At 57.7% G+C, this 27287-nt stretch overlaps 1 protein-coding gene across 1 annotated transcript; it reads right to left on the reverse strand.

Annotated features, from left to right (window-relative positions):
* Positions 1-1660: 1660 nt before the first annotated feature.
* On the reverse strand, positions 1661-26896 carry TGFB3 (transforming growth factor beta 3). The gene is made up of 7 exons (XM_002719635.5): positions 25510-26896; positions 15485-15648; positions 15079-15208; positions 8523-8630; positions 6715-6886; positions 3717-3870; positions 1661-2822 (listed from the first exon to the last, which is right to left on the reverse strand). Exons 1-7 carry the CDS (start codon positions 25997-25999, stop codon positions 2664-2666), a joined length of 1377 nt encoding a protein of 458 aa, XP_002719681.2. The 5' UTR covers positions 26000-26896; the 3' UTR covers positions 1661-2663.
* Between the last annotated feature and the right edge of the window lie 391 nt (positions 26897-27287).

The following is a 27287-nucleotide window of genomic DNA, read 5'->3' on the forward strand; positions in this document are numbered from 1 at the left end:
GCAAAGCCTGAGAAGGGATGAGCCCAGTAGGCTTGAATTGCCCTAGGTATCCAATCAGAATTGAATCCGCATTAATTTCCCTGCATTCTCCACGCGGCGACCCAGAGCTAAGAACAGACTCCTCTCTGCCTTCACGCACTCAAGTGCTTGCGAGTCGTTTTTCCTGGGACTGGACTTCTCTTGGTAATAGACTAGACCCCTCCTGTGAGCCCTCCTCCAGCAGGGCTGTCATTTCAACGCCACCTCTCACCCCCCGACAGACAGTAGTGCCTGAGCTAAGTGGAAGGAGGGGCTGTACTGCAGACCCCTGCCCATCCTCGGATCTGCTGCTGCTTAGAATAAGAGTACAGCGCCAGCATCAACATGTGGAGTCGTGGTGTGTTGTTTTCTGTGGGGTACTTCAGGAAACACGTCCAGTTACCTTGGTTCTGTAGAATGAACCAAAGGCCCAGTGGTTTTGCGATGTTTGACGAGGTTGGATAAAAAGGGAGTTTGCCCAGGGTAAGATTTCTTCCTTGGAACGCACTGTTTCTCAAAACGCTGCTCTAGCAGCCTGGACCCTTCGCCTGCCCCAAAGACATCTCTCGAGCTGCGGGCTGAAGGGGTGCACGTCTGTTAAACAGTGAAGACTCTGACGCTGGGGACAGCAACAGCCTTCGCTGAAGTGCCCACGCACTCCCTGGGGTCTGATAGACCACAGCCCACCAGCCCGGATTGCAGGGCAGGGGCACAGCGACCAGAAAGACAGTGGCGGTAAACGAGGGCCACGGGGGATGAAGACCAGGAGAGGCCCTTAGCACCAGCTGGGCATGGACAGCGCAGGAAGAAAGTCTCGGAGACCAAACTCAAGAGCTGCATCTTGGAACAAGGCGCGTGCGCACACACACACACACACACACACCCCATGCACATCCCCCAGCCTGCAGTGCAGCTTCGGATGAACTTTTCTTCCCAGTGCCAAGGTGCTGTCACTGGAGGGGGGTGAGTTTCAGGAACCACTGGGTGGTCCCTCACGACGCAGGGCATGAATCCCGCATTGCTGTGGCATCAAGAGAGAACTCTGGGACTGCCCCCCCTCCCCCCTCATTCCCAGGTCTCTGACAAGAGGCCCGAGTCTGGAAAGGGACTTCCTGGCCAGCTGGTTGAGGCTTCACCTGGAAACAGGAGGAGTCTCTGATTCTCAGGCCTTCTGCCAGTTTCTCTGATTCTCAGCTGACCCGGGAAGGCGGAGACAGTTTCCAAAAAATGACGACACTGGCCATTTCTGTGGGACACATGCACCCCGCAGCTGCCCGGAGGTCACACGGTGGGCTTTCCTGCAGATCAGAGCCATGCCCTGTGTGTGTGTGTGTGTGTGTGTGTGTGTGTGTGAGGGGCCCCCGCGACAGGGCGGGCTCCCCCAGGTGCTGTGCATGCCGGGCGTCCGCACCAAGCAGGCAGGAGCCTCTGCCCCAGCCCCCAACCCCCAGCCCCCAGCTCCCGTCTCCCAGCCCCCGGCTCCCAGCCCCCAGCCCCCAGCTCCCGTCTCCCAGACCCCGGCTCCCAGACCCCAGCCCCCAGCCCCCGGCTCCCAGCTCCCAGGGATGGGTCAACGCCGCCGCCGCCGCCGCCGTGGAATGAAGGGAAGGGGCATTACCAAAGACATTGACTGAGCCAGACGTGGACCTTAGAAGAAGGCTTTTTACTGTTCTAGAAACAATCTTCCAGAAGATGAAATCATCCAAGCTTCCCCAAAAATATTTATACAAAGGTTTTGAGAGTAATATTTGTATTTGTCTTTATACCTCAGTCTATGCGTCTGGGCCCAAGTCACTGTGTGGCACACATGCAGCTGCCCCGACTGCCACTGGGCCGTAGCACCTGCTTCCAGGAACACCAAATGAACACAGGGTCTGGGGGGCTCGGGGCGGGAGGCCCTGGCGCCCCCGAATCCAGATACGTGCAGCCTGACCTGCAAGGTGTCCAGCCGAACGCCCCAAGCGGGATTCGGCCGCGGAAGGAGGTGGGAAGAGGGACCCACAGGGCAGACGGGAGGGGGCTGATGCCCACCCTTGGCTTCTGAGTGCAGCGTCTCCCTTGGGCCCGGTTGAGTGGCTGGCCCGGGAACTACATTACCTGGATTTGCTGATGGATGTAGAAAGGACAATTTGCAAAACAAAAGACCTGCCCTTACTCCCCAGTGGTAGGAGACACTCCTGGGTGACCTGTCTGAAGACAGCTGCTTGGCCTGTAGGACGCCACCCTGATTCCCTAGAGAGGATGTGGTCCCACAGGGAGCAAACCTGGCCTCCGGTCCCGAGTGTCTTCCAGACTGGCCCCAACCCGGCCGTTCTTGGCCCTGCCTCCACCCCACCGTAGCCCCAATCCCACTGCCATACGACAGGGCGACTTGCCATCCCTCTTCCTCCGTCCCCACCACCTCTGTCCGCATCACAGAAAAATCTGTGCCCTCGAGAGTCCGGCCTTCCCCTAACCAAACCCACACTTCCTTTAGCACAGCGATCCTCAGAGCCAGCAAGAAAGAGAAATGTTCCAGAAAGGAGACCCCCGGCTCAGCCGTCCGCCTGGAGCCGGAGGCCTCGGGCCAGGTCTGCAGCGTGTGTGTCCCCGAGCAGCGGGCAGTCGGGCAGCGGCACCTCGCTCTCCTCCGTCGCACGCGGGCCTCAGCTGCACTTGCAGGACTTCACCACCATGTTGGAGAGCTGCTCCACCTTGGGGGTCCTCCCGACGTAGTACAGGATGGTCAGGGGCTCCAAGTCCTGAGGGACGCAGCAGGGCGAGGCCGAGGCTTCCGGGTTCAGGGTGTTGTAGAGTCCCAGCACCTGCGGAGATGGGAGAGCCACGCCTCAGGCCTGCATCCCAGGGGCGCTCCGGGTTCGAGGGTGACTCCGGAGAGTGACGGCCGTGGCCTGGGATGCCACATGAGGGGAACTGTCGGGACGCAGTTTGGGTGAGTGACAAGTTGCTGTGCATCCGTGATGGCAGAAGACAAACCCTGTGTGCGTGTCTGGGGGCCCTCGGGGTACACATGTGACAGTCCCAGGGAGACCTTAAACTGACAGTGACCCTCTGGGCCGGCAAGAACTCCCTCCCTGCCGCCGATCACTTGGCCTGATGGTTCATTATTCTCACTATGTGCCGCCCCGGCCTTTTCTACGTGTCGGAGTGCAGGGCCCTAGACAGGATGTCGTGATAATGGGCTATGAGGACGCACGCTTCACAAGCCACTGTCCCAGGTCTGAGTCCCCTGGAGGGAAAGACAAGCTGGTTTCGGAGGTTGTGGACTCCACACGGTCTCACGTTGCCTTCCCAGTGTCTCCCGTGAGCTTCCTCGCGTGCCTCCTCCACTGCCTTTCAGGATAACCTCTCTGCACCCTGCGAGGCCGCGTTCTGTGACTCCCGGCCGAGACCTGCTTCCCCAGCACTCCTCACCAGCCAGGTACACACATCTCTGACATTTAACGTAGTGTGTGGCAGTTAATTTATTTCCAGTGCACAAAAGCTTTAGACAAAGTAAAAAAAAAAGGCTGGTTGAAACGGGGAGGAATGTGGCCGGTGGCACTGGGCCTGCACGCCGAGACCAGAACCTGTCCCGAGGGACCTTACGCTGCCCGGATCATCATCCACTCCCATGTTCCACGCTCCACTCACTCTTTCTAACAGATGGTCTGGTTGGCTCAGCCCCGGTGCCCCAGGTGGCGCGCGCCCGCCCGTACCGTGCTGTGGGTGGTGTCTGCACTGCGGAGGTATGGGCACGGGCCAGAGCAGAAGTTGGCGTAGTAGCCCTTGGGTTCGTGGACCCATTTCCAGCCCAGATCCTGGCGGAAGTCAATGTAGAGTGGACGCACACAGCAGTTCTCCTCCAAGTTGCTACAACCAAAAAACAGTGGTAGGAAATCAAGCTAAACGGAATCCGACAATGCAAGAAACACCACAAACACCCGCATGTTTTCCCTTGGCGTCTTCCCATGCTGTCATGGGAAATGGTTCAAGTCAATTGAAGGCCAAGTTCAAGCACATGGGGCTGAAGAAACCAGAGAGACATTTTCCTGGGTGAAAGACGAGGCCCCCAGGAGGACCCGCAGTTGAGACACCCCATGGGATGTCTGCACCCCATCATCAGACTGCCAGGATCAATCCCCACCTCTGCTCCCAATTCCAGCTTCCTGCTAATCAACCTCCTGGGAGACAGGAAATGGGAGACGGGAGGTAGTCTCTGCCTAACTACGTGAGCCACATGGGAGACCTGGATGGAGTTCCTGACTCCTGGCTTCAGCCTGGTCCAGCCCTGGCTGCTGAGGACATGTGGGGAGTGAACCAGTAGATGGGAGATTGTCCTTTCTCTCTCTCTCTCCCTCTCCCTCTCTCTCTCTCCCTACCTCTCCCTCTCTCTCTCTCCCTCTCTCTCTCTCCCTCTCTCTCTCTCTCTCCCACCCTCCCTTTCAAATAAAGTGAAAATGAAAATGAAACGCTGCATAAGGAAGAGTACAGAGGCAAAGGCGGTCCTGACTACTTTTACATCACAAATCAAAACAGACACAAAATGCTCCAGATGAAACCAAGCACGACAATGAACTGCCAACTCACTCCGCTGAGGTTGGTTTTCTTGTGAACTTCCCAGTGCATCCACACAGAAAATAAATGGCTTAGGCCAGACTGAAGCCAGGAGCCCAGAACTCCATCCAGATCTCCCATGTGGGTGGCAGGGGCCCAAGGACGTGGGCCATCCTCTGCTGCCTTCCCAAGCACATTAGCAGGGAGCTGGATCAGAAGCCGATGGCTGGGACTGAAACCAGTGCTCCAACAGGGGATGGTGGCGTCGCAGGTGCCAACACCACCATGTGGGTCCCAGTAGACGACTGCTCAGACTACACCCAGAGGCCACTGCACCAAACAAGGTCAGCCAAGCGTACTGAGCAGGCCCCTTCCCTTCTGTGGCCTGCAGAACTCCGCTGGCACACAGCCCTGATCTGCTGAACCTGGAACCTGCTACTTCCAAAGGCCGCTGCTGGCCCACACTGAGCCTCCTGGGAGTTCCAAGTGGGGAGCCACGGCAGGCCCTGCTGGCTGTCCAGTAAGCCTTCCGAACCCCCTCCTCCCTTGCAGCTCCCATCACGTGTTCCGGAACACCAGTTTCTCGGTTTCCTGACAGCCTTGCAGGTTGGAGTGGTCACTGACCCAGTAACACCCAGTCAGAGGTAAGAAGTATGCCAGGGGTGATGGTAAGTTCTGGTGAAGATACCAGATTATTAAAATACCAGAGAGGGGTCGGCCTTTGGTACAGCAGATAAGACGCAGCCTGCGATGCCTGCATCCCACACTGGAGTGCTTGGGTTCAAGTCCCAGCCTGGCTCCCCATTCCGGCACCTTGCAAGGGTGCATGCTGGGAGGCAGCAGGTGACGGTTCAAGTTCCTGGGTCCCTGCCACCCACATGGGAGACCTGGCGTGAGTTCCTGGCTCCGGGCTTCAGCCTGCCCAGCCTGAGCTGTTGCATGCATTTAGGGAGTAAACGAGCAGATTGGGAGAGTTTCCTGTCCCTTTGCTTTCAAATACATAATTAAAAAAATTTTAAAGAAATTTTAAAAAATATGACAGGTGGAAGAGGAGAGCTGCTGGCCCTCCCCCCACGTCTCCCCTTTCTCCCTGTCTTGAACGTGGATGAGATCCTGGAGCCCCGGCAATCACCTGTGGCCACAGGCAAGCGTGCAAAGCCAGCATCCCAGGCATGGCACACGAGAGAGCCGGAAAGCCTGGAGGAGCTGGGCAGCCGGCCCGGCCCTGCGCCCACAGCCACGGCCCTCTCAGGAACAAGAAATCCCCTAGGTTTAAGGCACTGTTGCTCAGAGCCTAGAGTACTCGTTCCTCACAGAGAGACACACACACGGAACCAACCCGCGAGCTGTTGGCGGCGTCCGCGCTGCCTCCCCCACACCTCGTTTCCCAGGCTCGGCATCAAGAGCACGGGATTCCCGTTCACGCCCCCAGCCCCGTGCGGCCAACCCGACCCCCTGTGTGCCTTCCTCTACCCAAGGTGCTTCCTTCTCCCAGATCCCTGCCTTCCCACAGCTCACTCATCCCAAGGGCTCTGCCCAAACCCACACCCTCCTGAAGACTCGCCCCAGACCGGGAACCAGTGGACCCCTCGCCCCCAGTTCTTGAAGCTCAGATCCGTCAGAGCCTCTCGCGACGGCACCGCTTTCTGCCTTTGTGTGGTCGGTGTGCCTGCTCGTGTCATCCCCTCCCTTATTAATGAGCAGGTGGGCTGGGAAAAGTTAAATAAGGGAAGAAGCTGTGGCTTCCCATCTCGCTATGACGGCCGTCCAGCTACTTCCGAATCACTGTGTCAGTCTCCCTGCTCAGCGGCCCCCTGCCAGTGCCCTGTCTCCCCTTTCCTAGTAGTGTCCGTGGGTCTTGCATAGGGCACCGAGCACTTCATTACTGGGAACTCCTGCACTGATCCCTCCCCACACACCCCGTCAGCACGAAGGGCCTGAAACAAGGGAGAGGCTCCCGCCAGGCGTCCCCAGCCCCAAGCCCCGCAGCCTTCCTCACTCACTCCTCCCAGGCGTCTGCAGGGTCAGACTGCAGGACTACGCTGGGGCTCCCGACATGCGCGCTCCAGCTAGAGATGCTTGTGGACATCAGCAGGCACCCCCCTGGCTCTGGGAGGAAGCACGCGGCGGGCGTCTGTTCCCGTGCGCGCCCAGGCTCACCGGAAGCAGTAATTGGTGTCCAGGGCCCGCTTCTTCCTCTGTGCGCCCTGGCCCGGGCTGCCGAGCCGGTGCGGTGGAATCATCATGAGGATGAGGTGAGGGTTGTGGTGATCCTTCTGCTTCTTGAGCCGCCCTAGATCGCCACGGCCGTGGTCGTCCTCGTTGTCCACGCCTGCAGGAGGGGCAGAAGGCGACAAGCTCCTGTGTAAGGAGAGCAGAGCCGGGGAGGGGGCTGCGTCCTAATCCCGGCCCATCCCTGCCCCGGAAGAGCGGCAGAAGGCACCGGGAGCTAGGGCGGCTCCACCCTGGCAGAGGGAGCAGGGCTGGGTGGGGGACCTGGCGGCACCAGAACTCAGCCTCATGGGGACGTCACTGTCAGGTGCCCACAGCAGGTGCCCTCCGGGTCCACGTTCAGAATTCTCAAAGAAGAAGAAGACAGCTCCACCTGAGCTGCTTCCCAGGAGTCTCCCTGGCTCCACGCTGCATCCCTGTCACGGGGGATGGGGGGGGGGGGATGGTCCCACGTCACACTGGGTGGCCGCTTTGCACACTAGGACTTAGCCTCTCGACGTGGGTTCTCTCTTAAAATCTGAGTTGGTCAAGGTCGCACAGAAGTCCTACTGATAATTTCAGGTGTCAAAGCCCTCCAGTCTGGGCGGGAGCCAAAGAAACAAGACTTTGTTCACTTTCGCATCGTATTTCTCATTTCAGAAGTATTTTCGCCGCAAGGACCAAGTGAGATGACAAAGCGTGTGATGGACTGCTTCGCAAACAACTTCCGGAAAGAGAACCTGAATCATCTGATCTGGTTTCGCTGGAGAGGGAAAAGCCCAGAAACTGATGTAGAGAGTCTCAATGAAAGGGAGACCGACCGTGTGCGAGGCAGCCGCCAGCTGTGGGCAGGGTCACCAGGTGCCTCGCTTACACAGGTACAGGGTGCCCGTGGGTCTCAGGACAGGGCCGCCAGTCTGCCAGATAAAGGGGAGACCTGCACCTCAAATTCTCCTTTCTGGAAATATTTATGAATAGAGTGTTCGTAGAAGTGGGACGGTTTCATCCTAACCTGGTCTACAGGTGAAAACTCTGATGTTCTTCTGAACACTAAGGGTCTGTGGTTAAGATGACAAATGCTTGGCTTCAAAAAAAAAAAAAAAAAAAAAAGGCTGTGACTTACAGCCCGTAGGCTTAGACCCCAGGCATCTTCAGTTACCCAGCATGGGACTTGGGGAAAGGAATTCCCTGAACCCCAGAGACTGTGAAGGCTTAAGTCCCTGGGAACATTGGCAAACCAGAAACAGCTCTCAATGACTTTGCCACCCCTGAACCCCACACCCAGATGACTCCCGGGGCAAGGACACCTGGAGAGCTCTGGCCAGCAGGGCCCCTGAAGTGCACTTCTGCACTGAGCATTCCTGGCGCCTGTTCTACGTTTGTTGCCTCGCTTAATTGCAAAACAACCCTGTGGATGAGGTCTTCTCAGGGCCACTTCACTGGGCTCAGGGGGCTGAACAGCTTGCCCACATGATGTCAGCACCGTCCTAGCACTATGTTGTCTTCAGGCATGACTCTGTCTCTCTCTCTCTCTGTCTCCCTCTCTCTCTGTCTCTCTCTCTCTGTCTCCCTCTCTCTCTCTCTCTCCATCTGTGAGCAGCAAGTCATGCTCATTGATCTGGAAGCAAAGCAGGACCCAAGTGCAAGCAGCCGGCCATTTCTGGGAGGGACGTGGGCTCCTTTGCCCGGGGTCTGGTCGGGATCTCCCGCCCCGTGCGCTCCCCCGCCCATCCTGCCACGCACATCCATTTTGTTACCTTTGAATTTTATTTCCATCACCTCGTGAATGTTTTCCAGGATGTCTCCGTTGGGCTGAAAGGTGTGGCACGGACAATGAATGCTGATCTCCAGACCCAAGTTGGACTCTGCAAAATAAGACCCAGAAATCAGTGAGAAAAGCACTCCCCGGGCCAGGGCAGCGTGCTCACCACGCTGGAGCGGGAGTCGTGGCCTCCGCTCCTGTGGCACTTGCAGAAACTGGGTCATGGTGAGGGTCACGGGACACTCTTCCAAAACGCAGAGTAGCCCTTCAGACCCATGTTGCCACGTTCCGTGGTCTTCTGCTACGTCAGGAACAGCCAGATGGGCGGGCAGGCATCTGGTGCAGCAGCTGAGATGCCACGTGGGACGCCCGCACCCCAGGGTGGAGCCCCCACGTTCAGGAGCTGGCTCTGCTCCTCATTCCAGCTAACACGCACCCTGGGGGGCAAGCGATGGCTCAAGCGCTTGTCTCTGCCACCCACACAGGAAACCTGGCCTGAGTTCCCAGCTTCTGGCTCCAGCCTGGCCCTGCCACAGCGCCGTGGGCATTCGGAGAGTGAACCAGCGGATGAGTGATCGTCTGTCTGTCTCTCTCCCCCATGCCCTGTGCCCTGCCTTTCAAAATAAATAAAGAAAAAAAAAAGCCACCCCCTCTCGAAGGATGTTATTAAGAGAAAATTGTTGCCTTCCTACTTCGGGCCGGAAGGATGAGGACACGAGAAAGAAAAACTGACAACATCTAAGTGTGTGCTGGGAGAGGAGACGGCTGAGCCAGGCTGCCGAGGAGGGGAGGAGGGGAAGAGGCTGAGGACGTGGGAGAGACGCGTTAAAGGGGTCAACGGCAGCGCGCATGGCCGGGCAGAGATAGGGATTCCCGGGCGCCCGGTGCCCGAGACGGGAGGCTGAGCAGCAGGACCGCGAGTCAGGGGCTGATGCTGGAGGCCAGGGGCAGGATGTGTGCGAGTGGAAGCTGCCGGCCCGTCCACCAGCGCCATGACTGCATAGACAGAAAGTGGATTCCAGAGGAGACGAGATGGAAATCGTGGTTACACTTGGCCTTGCTCCCCTACCCCCACACCCCTGGCAGGGCAGAGCACACAATGTGTTAAAATGACCTGGAGGTTTCTTGTCTGGGAAACCTTGTCCACCATGACAGAGAAGGCTGGGCAAGTGGATGACCTGCCAAGGACAACGTGGGACAACGTGGTAAAATCAGAGAACAGAGCAGAGGGCACAGCCCAGGAGCTCCGGGAGAATGAGCGCAGGGAGACTGGAGGCACCAGGGTCTGGCGTACTTGACAGCCTAGTGCAACAAGGTCCACTCTGGCCCTTTGTCCTGCCTGTGGTGGGACCGTGTGTTTTGGCAACCCAAGTCAAGGAAGCGGGAAAACTGGGCAAATGAGGTTGAGTGAAACAGAAGCAAAACAGGAAGACTTAAGAAGCACGTGGAAATTTGAAGTGAATCAGGTAGTTCAGCGTAGGGAGCATCGGGAGTGTCTGGTATCACATCAGCTCGGGTGGATAAGACTCAGTTATGGGAGCTCTCCTGACCCTGGGGCAGCAGCCACCTGTGGCTAGGTCCAGGCGCAGCCACAGGAGATGGACCCCCGGGCTCAGTGGCAGCAGCTCAGCAACCTCACTGATTTCTTACTCTCTCCGAGGCCACCCCAGGGTGTGAGCTTCTGGCCTGTCCAGGTCATCCTGAAACCTGGCATTCATCGAAGAAAACCCCAAAGGCCAACCCAGCTCAGCACCCTTCTCCTGCTGGGCAGAATGATACAGAAGCCCAGGGACTCTGGGCAGCATTGGCTTGGCCTGGACATCCCAGTTGTACTGGCTACCCACCAGCTCCCTTCTTCTGGCCCAAGCCAGGGCAGCCTCTGGGACACACTGACACCTGCAGAGCTTGGGGATCTGTGTCCCAGAAGGTAGAATCAGGGGTGAGAGGCAGATCAACACAGCGAGGCAGCCGAGTCCCAGCCAGAGAAGTGAACAGAGAGGGAGGCGTGAGGAGTGTCCTCCTGGTTCAAGGCTCTAGACGATGGAGCAGAAACAGGCTACCTAACAGTATGTAGCATACACCCCGTTCAAGATGGCGCAGGGAGGCTGGGGCAGACCTGGAATGGGCGAGTTCTGTGAGTCTGTGGGTTAGAAAGTCAAGGTGCAGACAGATACACTGGGGGGGGGGGGGGGGTTAAGGTACCAGTGGTAAGCAGGAGATGACCCAGGTTGACCACAGGCTCTGTCTTTTTTTTTTTTTTTTTTTTTTTTTTGACAGGCAGAGTGGGCAGTGAGAGAGAGAGACAGAGAGAAAGGTCTTCCTTTGCTGTTGGTTCACCCTCCAATGGCTGCCGCGGCTGGCATGCTGCGGCCAGCGCACCGCGCTGATCCAATGGCAGGAGCCAGGTGCTTTTCCTGGTCTCCCATGGGGTGCAGGGCCCAAGCACTTGGACCATCCTCCACTACCTTCCCGGGCCACAGCAGAGAGCTGGCCTGGAAGAGGGGCAACCGGGACAGAATCCGGAGCCCCGACCGGGACTAGAACCCGGTATGCCAGCGCCACTAGGTGGAGGATTAGCCTAGTGAGCCGTGGCGCTGGCCCACAGGCTCTGTCACCAAGGCTCAAAGGTGATGACAACAGCCACCACTGATGCTGAGTGTTACGACACATTGAACAGTTCTCTAAGATTTTACAAGCATGAACTCATCTAATCTCAGGAAGAATCCTACAGAGTAAGAATTATTGTTGTCTCCCATTGTACAGATGAGAACACAGAGGTGTAGAGAAATTAAATGGCTTGCCCAAATGCATCCTACCAGGAGGCCATAGTGCCAGCATTCACACGTAGTCTGATGTCAGTTGCCACACTAACTGTCAGGGAAGGGAGGGACAAACAGGGGGCAGCAGAGACCACTGAGGAAGATGCCCACCGAGTCACGGAGATGCCAAAGAGTTGTGCTTTGTCATTGTCCCAGCTGTCCAGAGCCAGGATGCTGGGAGTGGTCCCTGGACAACCTGCTGTGGAGGCCAGCCTCTGTGCACAGAGGAGCTGCAGACTGGAGGAGCAGCAGCACGAGGGGCTCAGTGTTTGCTGAACGAATCCAAGACCACATCAGGAAGCGTTCCAGTCTGGAGTCCACCAGCCACCTGGTTTGGGACCACGAACCCTGACCAGCCCCAGAGCCCTGTGTAAGTAAAGGCCGACGTCGCGGTTCCGCTGTGGGAGGGGTGGGCAGTCTCTGCCTGAGTGGGCGCTGGAGGATCCCGGGAAGAACTACCCTCGGCATTGGCAGCGGTGGGGATGGTGGGCGGGGGACCCGTAGGTTTTATTATGAAATTATCTTGCTGATGTCTCGAGGAGGATGGAAGTCATTCTCGACACAAGCTTCTCATTGAGTTCTGCAGCTGTGAAGAGAAGGACTCCTTCAAGTGCCCAGGGCTTCAGAGAAATCCAGGTGGAGCTGATCAGAATCAGGGGCGCCAGGAGATGAGTTTCCCCGGCCCCTCCTCTCTGTAGCCATGCCGGGCTCTCGGCCGAGCGCCAGCTGAGTCAGAGTTCCCAACAGTGCTGCTGTCGGCCGGTCCACGTGGGTTCCCCTAAGCCTTGGCCTTCACGCCCAGGAGGAGGAGGGACAGGAGGCAGCTCCTGGCTACCCCCGGGGCTGGGGCAGGCTCTCCAGCCCACCGTCCGCCCAGCCAGACATCTAATAACGCCCCTTAGATGGCGACAGGCAACCTCTGATGCCTGCAGAGCCCAGCAAACCCAGCCACCGTAGGATGCTCAGTCGGAACATCCGGCCCCGATCTTGGGGAGCAACGAGGAACGGCAGGGACTGGTGACTCAAGAACGCACCCCTCCCATCTCCACGGGGCCCACCACTCGTCTCTGGGGAGTGATTCTTAGGAAATCTTCCAATTTTGCAAGCAAAGCCAGAAGTCCAGGTTTTATGTGAGATCCCCTGACAAAGAAAAACAACTGTTGACCACCAGCCCAGCAGAACAGTATGCAGGCCCAGCCGTTCCAGATCTCTGCCTTGGAGCCTTAACCCCCCAGCTTCCCAAAACACCGAGGACAAAGAGGGATGCACCTGCCTCAGTGACTCGGCATCAGTGCGCGCGTGGACTCTGGCTGGATCACAGCTGGTGATCCCGGAAAACCCTCCACAGAGGAAGAGAGGGGACAGACGGGGCCACCACACATGACGCCACCCGCTCAGCAGGCTGCCCAGGCAGTACCAGCCAGGCAGAAGGAGAGGGACAGGAGGGCAGGACCTGGTGTCAGGAGCCACGTTGGCTGGCAGCTGGCAGACTGAACTGCCAATCAGACGCAAGGCCTTGGGCAAGTCACTTCTGTGGGCTGCAGGTTCCTTATCTAACTTCACAGGCACATGCATTCCAAAACAAAACAGCCTTTAGAAACTAAGGAAGGAAGGAAGGGATGGGAGAGGAGAGGGGAGAGGAGGGGAGGAGGGAGAGGAGAGGGGAGAGGAGGGGAGGAGAGGGGGAGAGAGGGGTGGGAGAGGGGGAGAGGAGGGGAGGAGAGGGGAAGAGAGGGGAAGAGAGGGGAGGGGGAGGGGGAGAGGAGGGGAGGAGAGGGGAAGAGAGAGCAAGGGGAGAGGAGGGGAGGGGGAGAGGAGGGGAGGAGAGGGGAAGAGAGAGCAAGGGGAGAGGAGGGGAGGGGGAGAGGAGGGGAGGGGGAGAGGAGGGGAAGAGAGGGGAGGGGGAGAGGGGAGGGGAGGAGAGGGGAGGGGGAGAGGGGAGGAGAGGGGAGGAGAGGGGAGGGGGAGAGGGGAGGGGAGGAGAGGGGAGGGGGAGAGGGGAGGGGAGGAGAGGGGAGGGGGAGAGGGGAGGAGAGGGGAGGAGAGGGGAAGAGAGAGCAGGGGGGAGGGGAGGGGAGGAGAGGGGAAGAGAGAGCAGGGGGAGGGGAGGGGGGAAGAGGGAGGAGAGGGGAGAGGAGGGGAGCAGAGGGGGAGAGGAGGGGAGGAGAGGGGAAGAGAGGGGAGGGGGAGAGGGGGGAGGGGGAGAGGAGGGGAGGAGAGGGGAGGAGAGGGGAGGGAGAGAGGGGAGAGGAGGGGAAGAGAGGGGAGGGGAGGAGAGAGGAGGGAGAGAGGGGAGAGGAGGGGAGGAGAGGGGAGGGGGGGGGAGGGGAGGAGAGAGAAAGATGGGGTCTGTGTTCTGGCGCATGCCGCCTGTGACAGCAGCATCCATATGGGTGCTGGTTGAAGTCCCAGCTCCTCTGCTTCCTATCCAGCTCCCTGCTAATGCACCTGGGAAGGCGGTGGAGGATGGCCCCAGCACTTGGGCCCCTGCCACACACACAGGAGATCTGGATGGAGTCCTAAACTTCTGGCCTCGGCCCTGGCCCAGGTCTGGCTGTTGTGGCCATTTGGAAAGTGAACCAGCAGATGGAGGACCTCTCTCTCTCTCTCTCTCTCTCTCTCTCTCTCTCTTGCTCAATCTCTTTGTCTCTGTCTTTCTGTAATTCTGCCTTTCAAATAAATAAATCAGTCTTTAAAAACAAAACACACTCTTGTAAAATACGTCAAAAGCCGTGACGTTTTCTCAGATGCACCCGATTCTTCCAGCAGCTCCGTAGGCACACGGGGGAGGCGCCAGCACCTAACTGTCCACCTGAGAGAGTGAGGCGTGCACAGAGTGAGCGGGTGAGAATCGGGCACACAGGAAGCGGGTTGCGCCTGTACCCGTTACACGCTCTGCCGGGCCTTTCCAGTGCAATCGCCCAGAACAGAAGCTTCTCAAGCTGCCTCTCCCCCCGCCACCTCCCCCCACCCCCCATCAGTGCTACCACTTGGCTGCTCGGTCTCAAGTTTTAGCAGTCATCCGGGACTCCTCTTACGTGTCCACAGCCCGCGCCTGCTCAGCCTGTCCCATCGGCCCTACCGCCAAAACACAGAACAAATCCAGACCGGGTCCACGCTGCCCACATCGGGCTGCTGCAGTGACCCCCCCAACTGGCTTTGCTGCTTCTTCCCTTGGCCTCAGAGCAACTCGAGGGTCTCTGAAAGATGTCCACCGAATTGCCTCCCGCGCACCCCAGCCCTGCCCTCGGCATCGCTGCAGCTGCTCCCCGTGCTCAGGACAAGTCCTGAAGCAAATGCCTCCGCCCCCCGAGCTCACCCCACCCCGGCCACAGCAGCCGGCTTGCAGCTGCTAAGGCAGATCAAGCTCGCCTCCACCTGGAGGCCTGACCTTCAAGGGCCGGCTCCTCTCATCACTCAGAGCTCAGCGCACAGAGACCCTGCCCGAGCTGCTGCCGGGGGCCCCACCTGTCAGGGTCACCTTGCCCCCTCCTTGTGCGCGGGGCTCTTCACTATCTGAGAGTCTTGTTCACTAGCTGTCTTTCCTTCCAGAACAAAGGCCCCCGTGTGGTCTGGCACCGCCCCTTGTCTTGCTCACTGCCCAATCCCCAGGTTGCATGGGATAAATGTTGGCTGAATGAATTGGAGCCAGGCTTGCAACCCCGATGTTTCACGAAGGTCCTGAGGAACCAGGGGTTCACGCTCCTCCTGGTGGTGGTGGGGGCAACCTACCTCTTCGCAGCAGCCACTCGCGCACGGTGTCCGTGACGTCAAAGGACAGCCACTCGGCGGTGCCCCGCGTGGGCAGATTCTTGCCGCCGATGTAGCGCTGCTTGGCGATGTGCTCATCCGGCCGGAGGATCTGCGGGGCAGAGGAAGGCGAGCACCTGAGGCCAGGACAGAGACCCCCAGGGCCGGGCTCCGTGGAGGAGGGCAGGCGGCCGAGCAACAGGAAGACAAAGCTGCTGCCGGCCGCGTCTTTCCAGCCCCTTAGCTAACTCTGAACCCGCTCAGAGACAGACACAGACACGGAGAAGCCAGGGTTCAAGCCCACGTCTGCTGAGCCCTGCTCCCAGGGCAGGCTTCCTATGGGAAAGAGCTGGCTTTCCCACCTGCACGGCTTCTGTGCCGGGTTTACCTGGAAGAGCTCAATCCTCTGCTCGTTGCGCTTGGAGCTGGGGTTGGGCACACGCAAGACCCGGAATTCTGCCCGGAACAGGTTGGTTCCGTTCTTCTCCACTGAGGACACGTTGAAGCGGAAAACCTTGGAGGTGATTCCTTTGGGACACACGGCCAGCTCGTCTAGGACAGAAGGCAGGGAGAGGGAAGACGTGCAGTGTGAGTGAGCCCCATAGGAACAGTGGGGTCACCCCGTGGCCATCGCCCCACCTGTGACCTCCCTAGAGGGTGGAGTGAGGAGGAAGGCTCTCGGTGGTTCTAGAATCACACACGGTCCAGAGCAAGGAGCAGGGAGGCCCCAGAGGCCCCGGCCCTGGCACTAGAGACTGGCCACTCGAATATTACTGCTTCCTGCTCCAACCACCTTGGCACCCCAACTCTGCTAAGCTCTCCAGCCAGTTTTTCCTACTGTTTTAGAAAATACAGATTCTCAGGGTCAGTGCTGTGGCGTAGCAGGTAAAGCCACTGCCTGCAGTGCCAGCATCCCATATGGCTGCCGGTTCGAGTCCTGGCTGCTCTACTTCTGATCCAGCTCTCTGCTATGGCCTGGGAAAGCAGTAGAGGATGGCCCAAGTGCTTGGGCCCCTGCACCCACGTGGGGCACCTGGAAGAAGCTCCTGGCTTCCGATCGGAGAAGCTCCAGCCTTTGCAGCCATTTGGGAAGTGAACAGCAGATGGAAGACTCTCTCTCTCTCCCTCTCTCTCTCTCTCTCTGCTTCCGCCTCTTTATAACTCTGCCTTCAAATAAATAAATAAATATTTTTAAAAAAAGAAAATACAGATTCTCAAAAGATGCGAGCGATTCTCGCTCCGAGTCTGCCCTCATAGTGAGAGAAGACGCTCAGCCGTTCATTTACCAGCTGTGTATGATGCCATACGTGCCGAGCGTTGTGCCAACACTGAGACGCACAAAGTGGACACGGCCTCTGCCTTCCAGGGGATGACAATCCGGAAGAGGCGACCCAAACGTGGGCCCAGATAGCAGGGCCAGGGAGGAGTGGCTTCAGGCAGTCGGAGGAGGGACACGGCAGGGAGCACTCTGCACACGGGGTGCAGCTGGTCTGGTCCCTGCAGGAGGGCAGGGGGGAGGCTGGGGAGGAGAGCGATTTCAGCAAAGGCTGGGCAGGGTGGAAAGGAAGCGAGGAAGGGGGAACGGCAGCAGCTGGCACCAGGTGAGGAAAGACTGGGGTCCACCTGTTGCTCTGAGGGCTGGGGTTTTATCCTGCAAACAGTAAGAAGCCAAGGAAGGTGTCTGAGCAAGGCAGTGCCTAAAACACCGCACCTGGAGCCTGGCACACATAGATGCTTCTTCAGCTCACACACGTCACTCCCCCTCGGCAGTGTGTGCCAGGCCAGGCTCTGTCACCCTGCTGGCCTCTCCCTCCCTGCCCACAAGACAGAGGGCAGCACGTGCCAGAGCCGGATAAGAGAGAAAGACCCCACCGTCTCTGCTTGGCTCCCGCACGTCTGACCGCTGCAAGGCCTGAGCAGAAGGTGAAATCCAAGCTCCTAGACCCAGATTCCACGCATAATGGATGTGGCTGGAATGAGCTCATAATCGCCCCGAGGGGTGGTGTGGGAAGGCGCGGGCGAGGCGGGGAGGATCAGACGCCTGGAAACAGGCAAATGCGCCACTGATCTTTAGGAAAGAACGGGTGCGTGCTCTGGAAATTGCCATCTGGTGGGCCCGACACAGGTTCTTAGAAAATTAATGGAACAGATGTTAGGAAAACAAATGTGCGAATGCCGGCTAATGAAGCCCTGATTAATTGGCCTTGAAAGAACAAGCACTGCCAGCTACTCCCCACGCCTTTCAGCTAAACCAGAGAAGACTCGGTGGACAGCAACCTCATGCCTCAGTTTACCTGACAGCGATCCTCGGGATATGGGAAAGCTACTTGGGACTGGTGGCCCTCTCAAGGGTCTTGACGGAGTTGTCATCAGTATGGCTTCAGTTATAACAGCACCTCCAGTGACTGGCTGCAAGGGGAATTACAGAGGAGTGCAGTGTGCACCCTACTGTAAAAAGCAGTAGGGGGGAACCTGCGTGGCCCAGCAGGTCACGCTGCCCCCTTTCTGTGCAGGTATTCCATATGGGCGCCGGTTCAAGTCCCGGCTGCTCCATTTCCCATCCAGCTTCCTGCTAAGGCACCTGCACAAGTACCTGCTCTCCTGGCCACTCACATGGGAACCTCGATGGCTCCTGGCTCCAACCTGGCCCAGAAGTGGCTGCTGCAGCCATCTGGGGAGTGAACCAGTGGATGAAAGATCTCTCTCTCTCTCTCTCTCACTCTGTCACTCTTTCAGATAAACAAATCTTTAAAATATAAAAATAAAAACGACGAGGGGCACAAGAAATGACACCTGCTGGTGAGAACAACGAAGGCCAAGTCAAGGCGGGGGGAAGCCAGCAGACGGGGAGAACCACGAGCTACAGGAAGCCCAGGGTCCTGGTGACCGTCCTGCCTCAGAATTTTCCAGTCCATCAGACGTGGATCCATGTCCCCAGGTGGAATCCTCTTGGTGAGGATGTGAAGGAAATTTCAAGATAGGGAGGGTGCTTTCCTGTCACCAAAAGCTCTGGATTCTAAGAGTTAGAAGGGACGCTGGGCGTCATCAAGTGCTGCCCTCTTTGGATGAAGGAAGCCAAGTCCGAAGGGTCCTGGCCGGAGCCACACGTGGGTCAACACTGGCAAAGCGGCGCCAGCAGGCGGGGCTCGCACACAATCCTTCGTGCTGCGAACAGCACTGCCTGGCAGATACGGAGTAACAGTGACGTTTTAAATACGAGGTTAGCAGTGGGCACTGAGCCTCGCAGTTAACATGCACACTGCTGCACCTGAGTTCAATTCCTGGCTCTGGCTCTGGGCTCCAGCTTCCCATCAGTGCAGACCCTGGGAGGCTGCACTGTAGAACATCCGGAGATTTTTTTTTTTTTTTTGACAGGCAGAGTGGACAGTGAGACAGAGAGGGACAGAGAGAAAGGTCTTCCTTTGCCGTTGGTTCACCCTCCAATGGCCGCCACGGCCAGCGCACCGCGCTGATCTGAAGGCAGGAGCCAGGTGCTTCTCCTGGTCTCCCATGGGGTGCAGGGCCCAAGCACTTGGGCCATCCTCCACTGCACTCCCGGGCCACAGCAGAGAGCTGGCCTGGAAGAGGGGCAACAAGGGACAGAATCCAGCGCCCCTACCAGGACTAGAACCCGGGGTGTCCGCGCCGCAGGTGGAGGATTAGCCTAGTGAGCCGCGGCGCCGGCCCCATCTGGAAATCTTTTAAAAATGCTGTGGACCCCCCAAGTCCAACACAGTCAGCATCACCGGGGAGGGTGTCGAGACATCGTCTGTCTTTAAAGCTCTCCAGTGATTCGAGTTCCAGGCAAAGGAGAGAAGCACACACACGGTGTGTGCAGATCTTTCTGGAAGCCGGCAGTTTGAGTGATGTCTCCAGGAACTGGGATCCACACAGGAGACATGGGTAGCATTCCTGGTTCCCGGCCTCGACTCCTGTCCAGCCCCCGCTGTGGCAGGAATTTGGGGAGTGAACCAGCAGATGGGAGCTCTCTCTGCTTCTCAAATAAATCAACTAATTTAAAATAAATAAATACAAAGAGTCTTCAAAAAAAGTGCATGGAAATGCATATTATGAAAACAACTATGCATTTTTAATTAAATTTCTAATTTTTTGCACCAAAATAAATTGATATTTTAATTCAGTTTCCATGAACATTCTGAAGTGCCACTTTGTGGGATGGATTCGTGTGTAAATAAGTAAACAAAATACGATAGCTACAATAGCATCCTGCACATTTTATAGAGCTGTTATCAACCCACCTGATTCTCTAACAGCCATCAAAGTGAATGAGAATACATAAAAATTGTCATTCTACAGGGAACAAAACTGTCAGGAAAGTTAAATGACCTTGGGGTCAATCAGTAGGTGGCAGAGGTGGGATTTTTTTTTTTTCAAGATTTATTTATTTACTTCAAAGAGTTACACACACACACACATACACAGAGAGAGAGAGAGAGAGAAAGAGAGAGAGGTCTTCCATTCACTGGTTCACTCCCCAGATGGCCACAACAGCCACAGCTGCACCGATCCAAAGCCAGGAGCCAGGAGCTTCTTCCAGGTCTCCCACATCGGTGCAGGGGCCCAAGGACTTGGGCCATCCTCTACTGCTTTCCCAGGCCATAGCAGAGAGCTGGATCGGAAGTGGAGCAGCCGGGACTTGAATGGGATGCCGGCACTGCAGGCCAGGGCGTTAACCCGCTGCACCACAGTGCTGGCCCCAGAGGTAGGATTTGAACCTAGGTCATCTGACCACACCTCATTTATGAAAGAGTGACGATAGCTTCATCAACACAATGAGACAGGAGTCCGTGAGGACACAGAGTGCCATTCTGTGCTTCAGGTAATTGTCAGCTCCCAGGCCACCATGCTTCCGCTCGACACTAGCAATACGGAGAGCTGGGTGAGGGAGTCCACCTTTCTCAGTTAAATTAGGACCAACTTTTTGCCCATTTCACAGAGAAATATATGTTGATGGATGCCACTTTCTACATTTGGCTTTAGGGTGCAAAGGGAGAATATTTGTGCAGAGAGTTCATGGGAAAAGAGGGTCGCCATGTCTAGTCCTTGACTGCCTCCTGAAGCGTCTGCAGACAGCTGGGCTGCTGGGTGTGCCTCCGCCCATGCTCATCACTTCTGCTGGCTTCCAGGAAGGTCTGCACACCCCCACGTGTGTACTTCTCCCCTGCCTGGATGCTCGAATCACCTGGAAAGCTTTAAAGACAGACGATGCCTGGATGCGGACTGTGTTGGAGTTGGGGGGTCCACGGCATTCTTTAAAGATCTCCAGATGTTCTAAAGTGCAGCCAGGGGGTGAGAACCACGGCTTACAGTATTCTACAAAGGGGTACCGTGGCTTCCAGATGTTCTGGACGTTTGAGGAACCACTGCTTTCCTGGCTTACATGGATTGACATTTAAATGAGCTAGGTGTATTGTTTGGCCAATGCATCATGTTTAGAAATTGCGAATGAGAAACTCAGAAATGTTTTAAGGCCACACTAATGACTGGGAGATTTCAAAGAAAGATTTAGATTTTCAGCTCTTATGCGAAATGCTTAGCTCTAGTCAAGCTAGGCCCACATTATTATTTTTATTTTTTGTTAAAGATTTATTTATTTACAAGGAAGAGAAACAGAGAGAGAAGGAGAGAACACACACACACACACACACACACACAGATCTTTGATCTGCTGGTTCATCCCCCAGATGACTGTAATGGCTGGGGCTGGGCCAGGCCAAAGCCAGGAGCCTGCAACTCTGGCCATCTTCTGCTTCTTTCCCAGGTAGACTAACAGAAGCTGGATCAGAGCAGCCGGGGGTGTAACAGGTGCTCCAGTCTGGGATGCCAGCACTGCAGGCAGTGGCTTCACCCTCTGCACCACAGTGTGCAGAAGGGACTCAAATTCTTCAATGCAAAAATCCCCAGGAGCTGAGCAGTGGCTGCCGAATCAACAGGGCTTGTGGGCTTTAGGTCCCCTCCGGCCCCCTGTCACCTGGCCCCTCCTTTGGCTAGGACCCTGAGGCACTTGTGTTTGCAACTCCTCTAAGGAAAGTTTTCCTTCTGCCACTCTTAAGCTTCAAGGTGCATAAGAAAACATAAGGGGCTTGTTGAAAAGAGACAGCAGGGTGGGCCTCTGGCCTCATGGCTGAGACACTGGTTAGAATGCCCATTACTGTATTGGAGAGTGTGGGTTCCCTGCCCAACTCCAACTTCCTGTTAATGTGCACCCTGGGAGGCAGCAGGTGACAGCTCAAGTCATTGAGTCCCTGCCACCCACGTGGGAGACTGGGACTGAGCCCCGGGCTCCTGGCTTCACTGTGGTCCAGCCCCACCCACCGTAGGCATTTAGAGAGCTGTCTATGTCGCTCCCCCTCTTCGTGGAGGAGCGACACTAAACCCTGCCTAGGCTTCATATCCGAGTCACGGCACCATTATGTCGCTCCCCGTCTTCGTGGAGGAACGACACAGGACCCTGCGCTGTTCTTTTGTCTGCTCGGCCCTCCCCGGGTTTGCTGCTGGTTCTTCCCGGGTTGGCTGCCGACCCTTCCACCTCCGTGGAAGGGCGGTTCCCCCTGCCACATTCCCCACTTCCGCGGGGGAGCGGCACACCGCCGGCCGGCTCTCTCGGGGGCTGCACAGGTGTTCCTTCAGATAGATGTTCCCCTTAGATGTTCCTGGTGCATGTTGTCTCTCTCCTCCTTTATAGTCCTCTTCCACCAATCCCAACTCTGCTACCCACACGCCGAGTACGCTGCTCTCCTCCAATCAGGAGCAGGTCCCACAGTCTATTGGTTGAACTGGAGGCAGCTGTGTAGAAGCTGTTTCTCCCTTCTCAGCGCCATATTGTGGGAGAGCAGATGCATAGAATAAGTCCTAATTCCAGTAACTTAGTCTAGTCCGGGTTGCTCCCCACAGTCTATCTCAAATAAAATAGATAAATTTTAAAATTGCATTTTATCCCTAACCGCCACCCCCTGAGATCCTGATTCCATAAGGCTGGGGCGGGACCTGGAGATCCCCTCACCTCGGGACCACCTTCAGAGAAGCCCCTTCTGCTGAGTGGAGATCACTGCCCCGGTGGGTACAGGCGTTCTCGCCATATGAAAATGTCTTTTAATTTTCAGAATGGATAAAACCTACCCAGGGCAGCCCGAGGAGCAAGGCGGCAACACAGAATCTTCTCTCCGCTCGGGAGCTCGGGGTTTTCTGGTTGTCATTGCCTTGTCCCTGGAGGACACCAAGAGCCGGTGTCCCCAGACACAGGACAGAGCACCTGGGCCAGCGCTATCTTGAAGGGTGGCCCAGGGACTGCACCAGCTGTGTCCTTCCTCACCACATGGGTGAAAGTCTCTAGTCACATCCTGCAGCAAAACCCTAGAGAATTAAGACAGGCATCACAGAGCCTCACCCCGACTCCCCAGAGGGGTCCTTGTCAACTCTCCACAGCTGTGACTGTAAATTTCTTTCAACTGAAAGGGAGTCCGGGGCGAGTCCGGGGATCATCTCTGACTTTTACAGATGGGGAAACTGAGGCCCGGGGAGGGGGGTCGGTGGTGGGTGACTTCTGCAAAGCTGTGCTTGCTTCAGCCACCCGAGACTCTTCATTAAAGAAAGAAACTCTTGCACTGAAGGTGAGATAACATTGGTGGCAGTGTAACTCTCCCGGGCACAACACCAGGCAGAGATAAGAAAGAACGAATCCAGTTATCCATCCCTGGGTCATCCGTCACCTGTGTTAGCAAGGTAGTAGCTCCAGTCCCCTCCGCTCACTCCAACAGGGGACTCGCTTTTGTTGTAAATCACGTTCTGCTGGAGCCTCAGGTTCACAGACAGGACTTTAAACGTGCACCTGACATCTAGCCATGGGTGCTAACGGCATGTGTGCTGCACAATCCATGTCTCCGCTGTGGTCCCTGCTCCTTAGCTGACCCAGGCCTCAGCTTCCTCACTGGTAACATAAAGAGGCAAAGGTGTCTCCCTGACAGGGCAGAGCCACAGGGTGAGCCCTCCTCTGCTCTTGCCTTGGTGTCTTCTCTCCTGCACCCTGGAAACGATTCTCTTTCTTCTCCAGGAACCCCTGTCTCCTTGCCCAGCTCCTACTGTCACTTCCCTCCAAGTGCCCAGCTATTGGGTAAGGAGGTAGCTGGGAGAGACAAAACATGGAAGAGAACATCGTCTTATTACCTGGCCCCCTCCTCGCCGCCACCATGCAGAAACCCTGGCATTGCGACTCTGCTCCCACCACAGACGGCCCGCCACCCCAAGTCAGGACAGGCTCCCCTCTGCCCCAGTCTCCAATGACACTCCCCACTCCCGTGCAGCACCTGTCGGGCATGTGCATCTGCCCGCTACCTGCTTTGTAATTACTGCGCCTGTGTGGCTGCCGCTCCAGGGCGGGCTCAGCACCTGACCAGCTGCAGGGTGGGCCCAGGTCTGCATCCGCTCTGCCTCCGTGTCACCTCCTGCAGCTGCAGAAGAGTCGGGTCTGCTTCCTGACCGCACCGTTCTAGTTTCCGCTGCATCACCTGTGTCCCACTGCGCACAAACAGCATCCCGCTAGCTCTGCAGCCCCGTAGCCACCCCCGTCTCCTGCAGTTGAAGGAGCTGGTGCTACAGCTTGAAGACTGCCCAGCATCTGTGGGGTCCGGCCCTGGCTCTCCCCAAGGCCGTCCACTATTTGTGTCCTACGTCTCTGCACAAAAATCAACGACCACTTGTCCTTGCCCGGCCTTCCATCCAGCTAGCTCATTCATTCTCAGTTCAGGATTCCAGGCTGGGTGGAGCCTGGTGACTCAGAACCCCTCCCCCACTTTGGACTCCTCCTCCTGACCTGGACCATTAAGGTCTGAGTCCTGCCCTCTGGCCCTGGACTCTCCTCCAACATCAGATTCCCACCCTTCTCTTATGTTTGTGGCCTTGGTGGGCGCCCAGGGACCTGGAGGCTCAGCCATCCAGCTGCTGCGGGTCCCTGGCAGACCCTGAGCCAGCCCCACCCAGAGAGGCCTGGCCAGAGAACCCCAGCTCTGCCTCGGCCCCCGGCCTCCGCCCCACACGGTAGCCACTTCCTAAGGAAGGGCGCCCCAGGCAGCCCCAGGAACCCCTCGCCAGTAACCACAAGCTCCTCCACCTGGCACGGGCTGGCTCCCAGTGGGGCCTTCTGCACCTCCTGCAGCCAGAGCTGGTGCACGTGTCAGTCCCCTCGCCTGTTCCTTTTCTCTAGCCAAGCTTCTTCCCACCCTTTCTGTGCACCCCCCACCCACCATCCCACTGCCGCCCCCAGTGCGTGCACGGCGCACCTCCCAGGTGGGCCTGGGCTAGGTCGGCAGGGCGGCGAGGACACCTGCTGGTAGGAAAAGCAAACAGAGCTGCGCCGGAGCCTCTGGCCCATGAGCGGCTCACATTCCTCTTCTCCTGGGCTGTCAGTTTCTTAACATCTGCCAAATTTCTCTCTGTTGTATTGAGGTTTTTTAAATCCCCGTTCAGTAAACACACATGACTTCCACACGTGTACAAACACACACAGGCGTCTCGGCCCGCAGCTCCCAGCTCCTGCGCGCAGACGGCAGGCTCCTGGGAAGACAGGCTCCCGGACACACGGCCCCGCGGCCACCCCCTCCCCCCAACCCGCTCTCTCGCCGGACCACCCGCCCGTGACACGCAGACACAGAGGGCCACCCGTCCTCCCCTACACACCCAGAGCTCCAACCCTGCTCTCATGTGTTCCCCCGGTCCCAGGAAGGTGCCCGTTTTGAGCAATCCATCCACTGTCCCACCCGAGACGACGCATTGCCCTCAAGTCCACGGACATGTGAACACATGTGCACTCCCTCCCCCTACACACGTGGGCTCACGTGGGTCATGTGTGTGGTGCAGACAGAAGGGCCCAGGCTCTCTCGCCTGGGCTCCCGGGCGCTTCCCATACATTGATCTGGGGGCAGGTACTGTTCTTCCCAGAAACTGGGACAGCTGACAGGGAGACGTGTCACCGCGAGCTGTGAGAAGCAGGGACAGGATCCGAGTCTCCAGACTCGTGGAGCTGTCAGGGCTCGAGGGAGAGAGCCAGCCGCCCCCCACCCCACCCCGGTATGGCACCCATATGTTTACAGTTCCCCGTAGGATCGCATGTGCGAGAACACATATGCTTCTCCAGGCAGCCCTGTGCAACTCCGACTTAAAATCCGCCAAGGATGTGATGTGAGTCCGGCAAGCTGCCGGCCTCCCGGAGGCGCCCCGGCTCTCACCAGAAGGGCTCTGTCTCCCACCCCACCCACCCACTACCGGGCCCCCTCGGCACATCGCATGTCTTGAGCCCGGGTGCTCCGCGGTGTGGCCGCTGCCGGGCCCCCTCTGCCCAGCGCCCTGCTCCGGTGGAGACCCTCCAGGGCGGTGACCCTGGTGAGGACCGGGACTTACTGTGCTCCGCCAGTCCCTGGATCATGTCGAATTTATGGATCTCTTTGGCATAGTATTCCGACTCGGTGTTTTCCTGAGTGCAGCCTTCCTCCCTCTCTGCCTGCAGCTCCTCCAGCAGCTCCCGAGTGCTGTTATAAAGGGCCAGGACCTGGTAGGGGACGTGGGTCATCACCGACGGCTCAGGGGGGCTGGTGAGCCTGAGCTTGCTCAAGATCTGTCCCCTAATGGCTTCCACTCTCTTCTTTTTGATGTGGCCGAAGTCCAAGGTGGTGCAAGTGGACAGAGAGAGGCTGACCGTGGCAAAGTTCAGCAGGGCCAGGACCACCAGAGCCCTTTGCAAGTGCATCTTCATGGGGCGAGCCGGGGAGAGAGGCCAGGGGGGGCGGCGCGGCCTGGAGAGGAGGAGACCCCGGCAGACGTGCAGAAGGAGGGAGGGAAACCAGGCGGCCTCCCCAGATCCCAAAGACTGAGGCTTGGCAAGAAGGTGCATGAACTCACTGCACTGCGCGAGCTGCAGACTTCCAGGAAGCGCTGGCAGCCCCGAGGCCGGCGGAGCGGACTGTGTGCCTCGGTGCGCCGCGATTCTCGCCCATGTGTCTAAACAGGTTCTGCTGGGCACGCGGAGGGCTGGGAGGGGTGGCGAGGCAGCTGGGAGTGGGAAGCGAGCTGGAGTTTTTCCTTAGGTAAAAATAAATAGAGCGGATATCTGATATTGCCAAACGCCACTTGGCGATGGGGAGAAAGCGGGTATTTTAAAGAGGGCACGGAAGGACCGTGGCCGGGTCCCAAAAATCAAAACCCTCGCCTTGCCCTGAAGGAGAAGAGGGAGGGAGAACAGGAACAAAAAAAAAGGAGGGGGGGAGGGATAATATTAAAGAAAAAGAAAAACAGAAAAGTCAGATCACCAGTGAGTAGGTGGGGATGGGCAGGGCTGGGCAGCTGCTGGGCCGGCTAAAGGTGGGGGCAACACGGGGCACCCTCGTCCCCCAGGCACTCCATCCATGCTTGCCCTTCCGTCTACACTCGCTGGGGGCTTTCTAAACCACTCTGCTCTCGCTGCCTGGTGTCCTCTTCATTGGCTGAGACGCGGGGAGTCCCGTGCAACTGGCAGCCCCAAGAGCCCCCTCGGCCGCCCACGGTCACCAGCACCTCTGCGTGTCTTCTCCCTCCGCCATGGCTTCTGTCCCTGGCTCCTCTTTAAAAAAAATAAAAATGAAAAATAAAAGGAAAGAAAACAGAAGGCAGCTCACTGCAGGGCTGCTCCGGCAGGCTTCTCCCGCACGCTTCTTCCCCTGTCTCTCGCCTCTCTCGCTCTTTGCCTTGGACTTGGCTCTGCGTCTCTCTCTGTCTCACACACACACATGCACACACACTGCTTTCTCTATTTCTCTCTGCTGAAATTTTATACCTCCCTCCCATGACGTCTCCCGCCCCGGGTGGGGGAGGGAGGCAGGGCCCGGCCTCCTTCGCCGCTGCACGATTGTAATGTTTTAAACAGGCACGGGAAAAGCCGAGCCCATTTGAAAAACACGCTGCGTCCGACGTGGTCACTGAACTTTTTTTCCCCTCTTGGAGTCACTCCTGCTACACGTTGGCTGTTTTTCTGGAAAGTTACTCCGAGCAGCCCCCTCCCTGGCGGCTCCCCCCGGCCCCTGCGCCCTCTGGCCAGCTGTCGGCCCGCGCACTCCGCGCCCCTCGCCTCCGCCCCTCCGGGCCCCCGGCCGTCCCTCGGGCAGCGTCCCGGGCGGCGGCCAGCCTGGCCCCCCGCTCCTCACGGG

Source organism: Oryctolagus cuniculus, chromosome 20 (assembly GCF_964237555.1).
Source record: "Oryctolagus cuniculus chromosome 20, mOryCun1.1, whole genome shotgun sequence".
NCBI classification, from domain to species: domain Eukaryota; kingdom Metazoa; phylum Chordata; class Mammalia; order Lagomorpha; family Leporidae; genus Oryctolagus; species Oryctolagus cuniculus.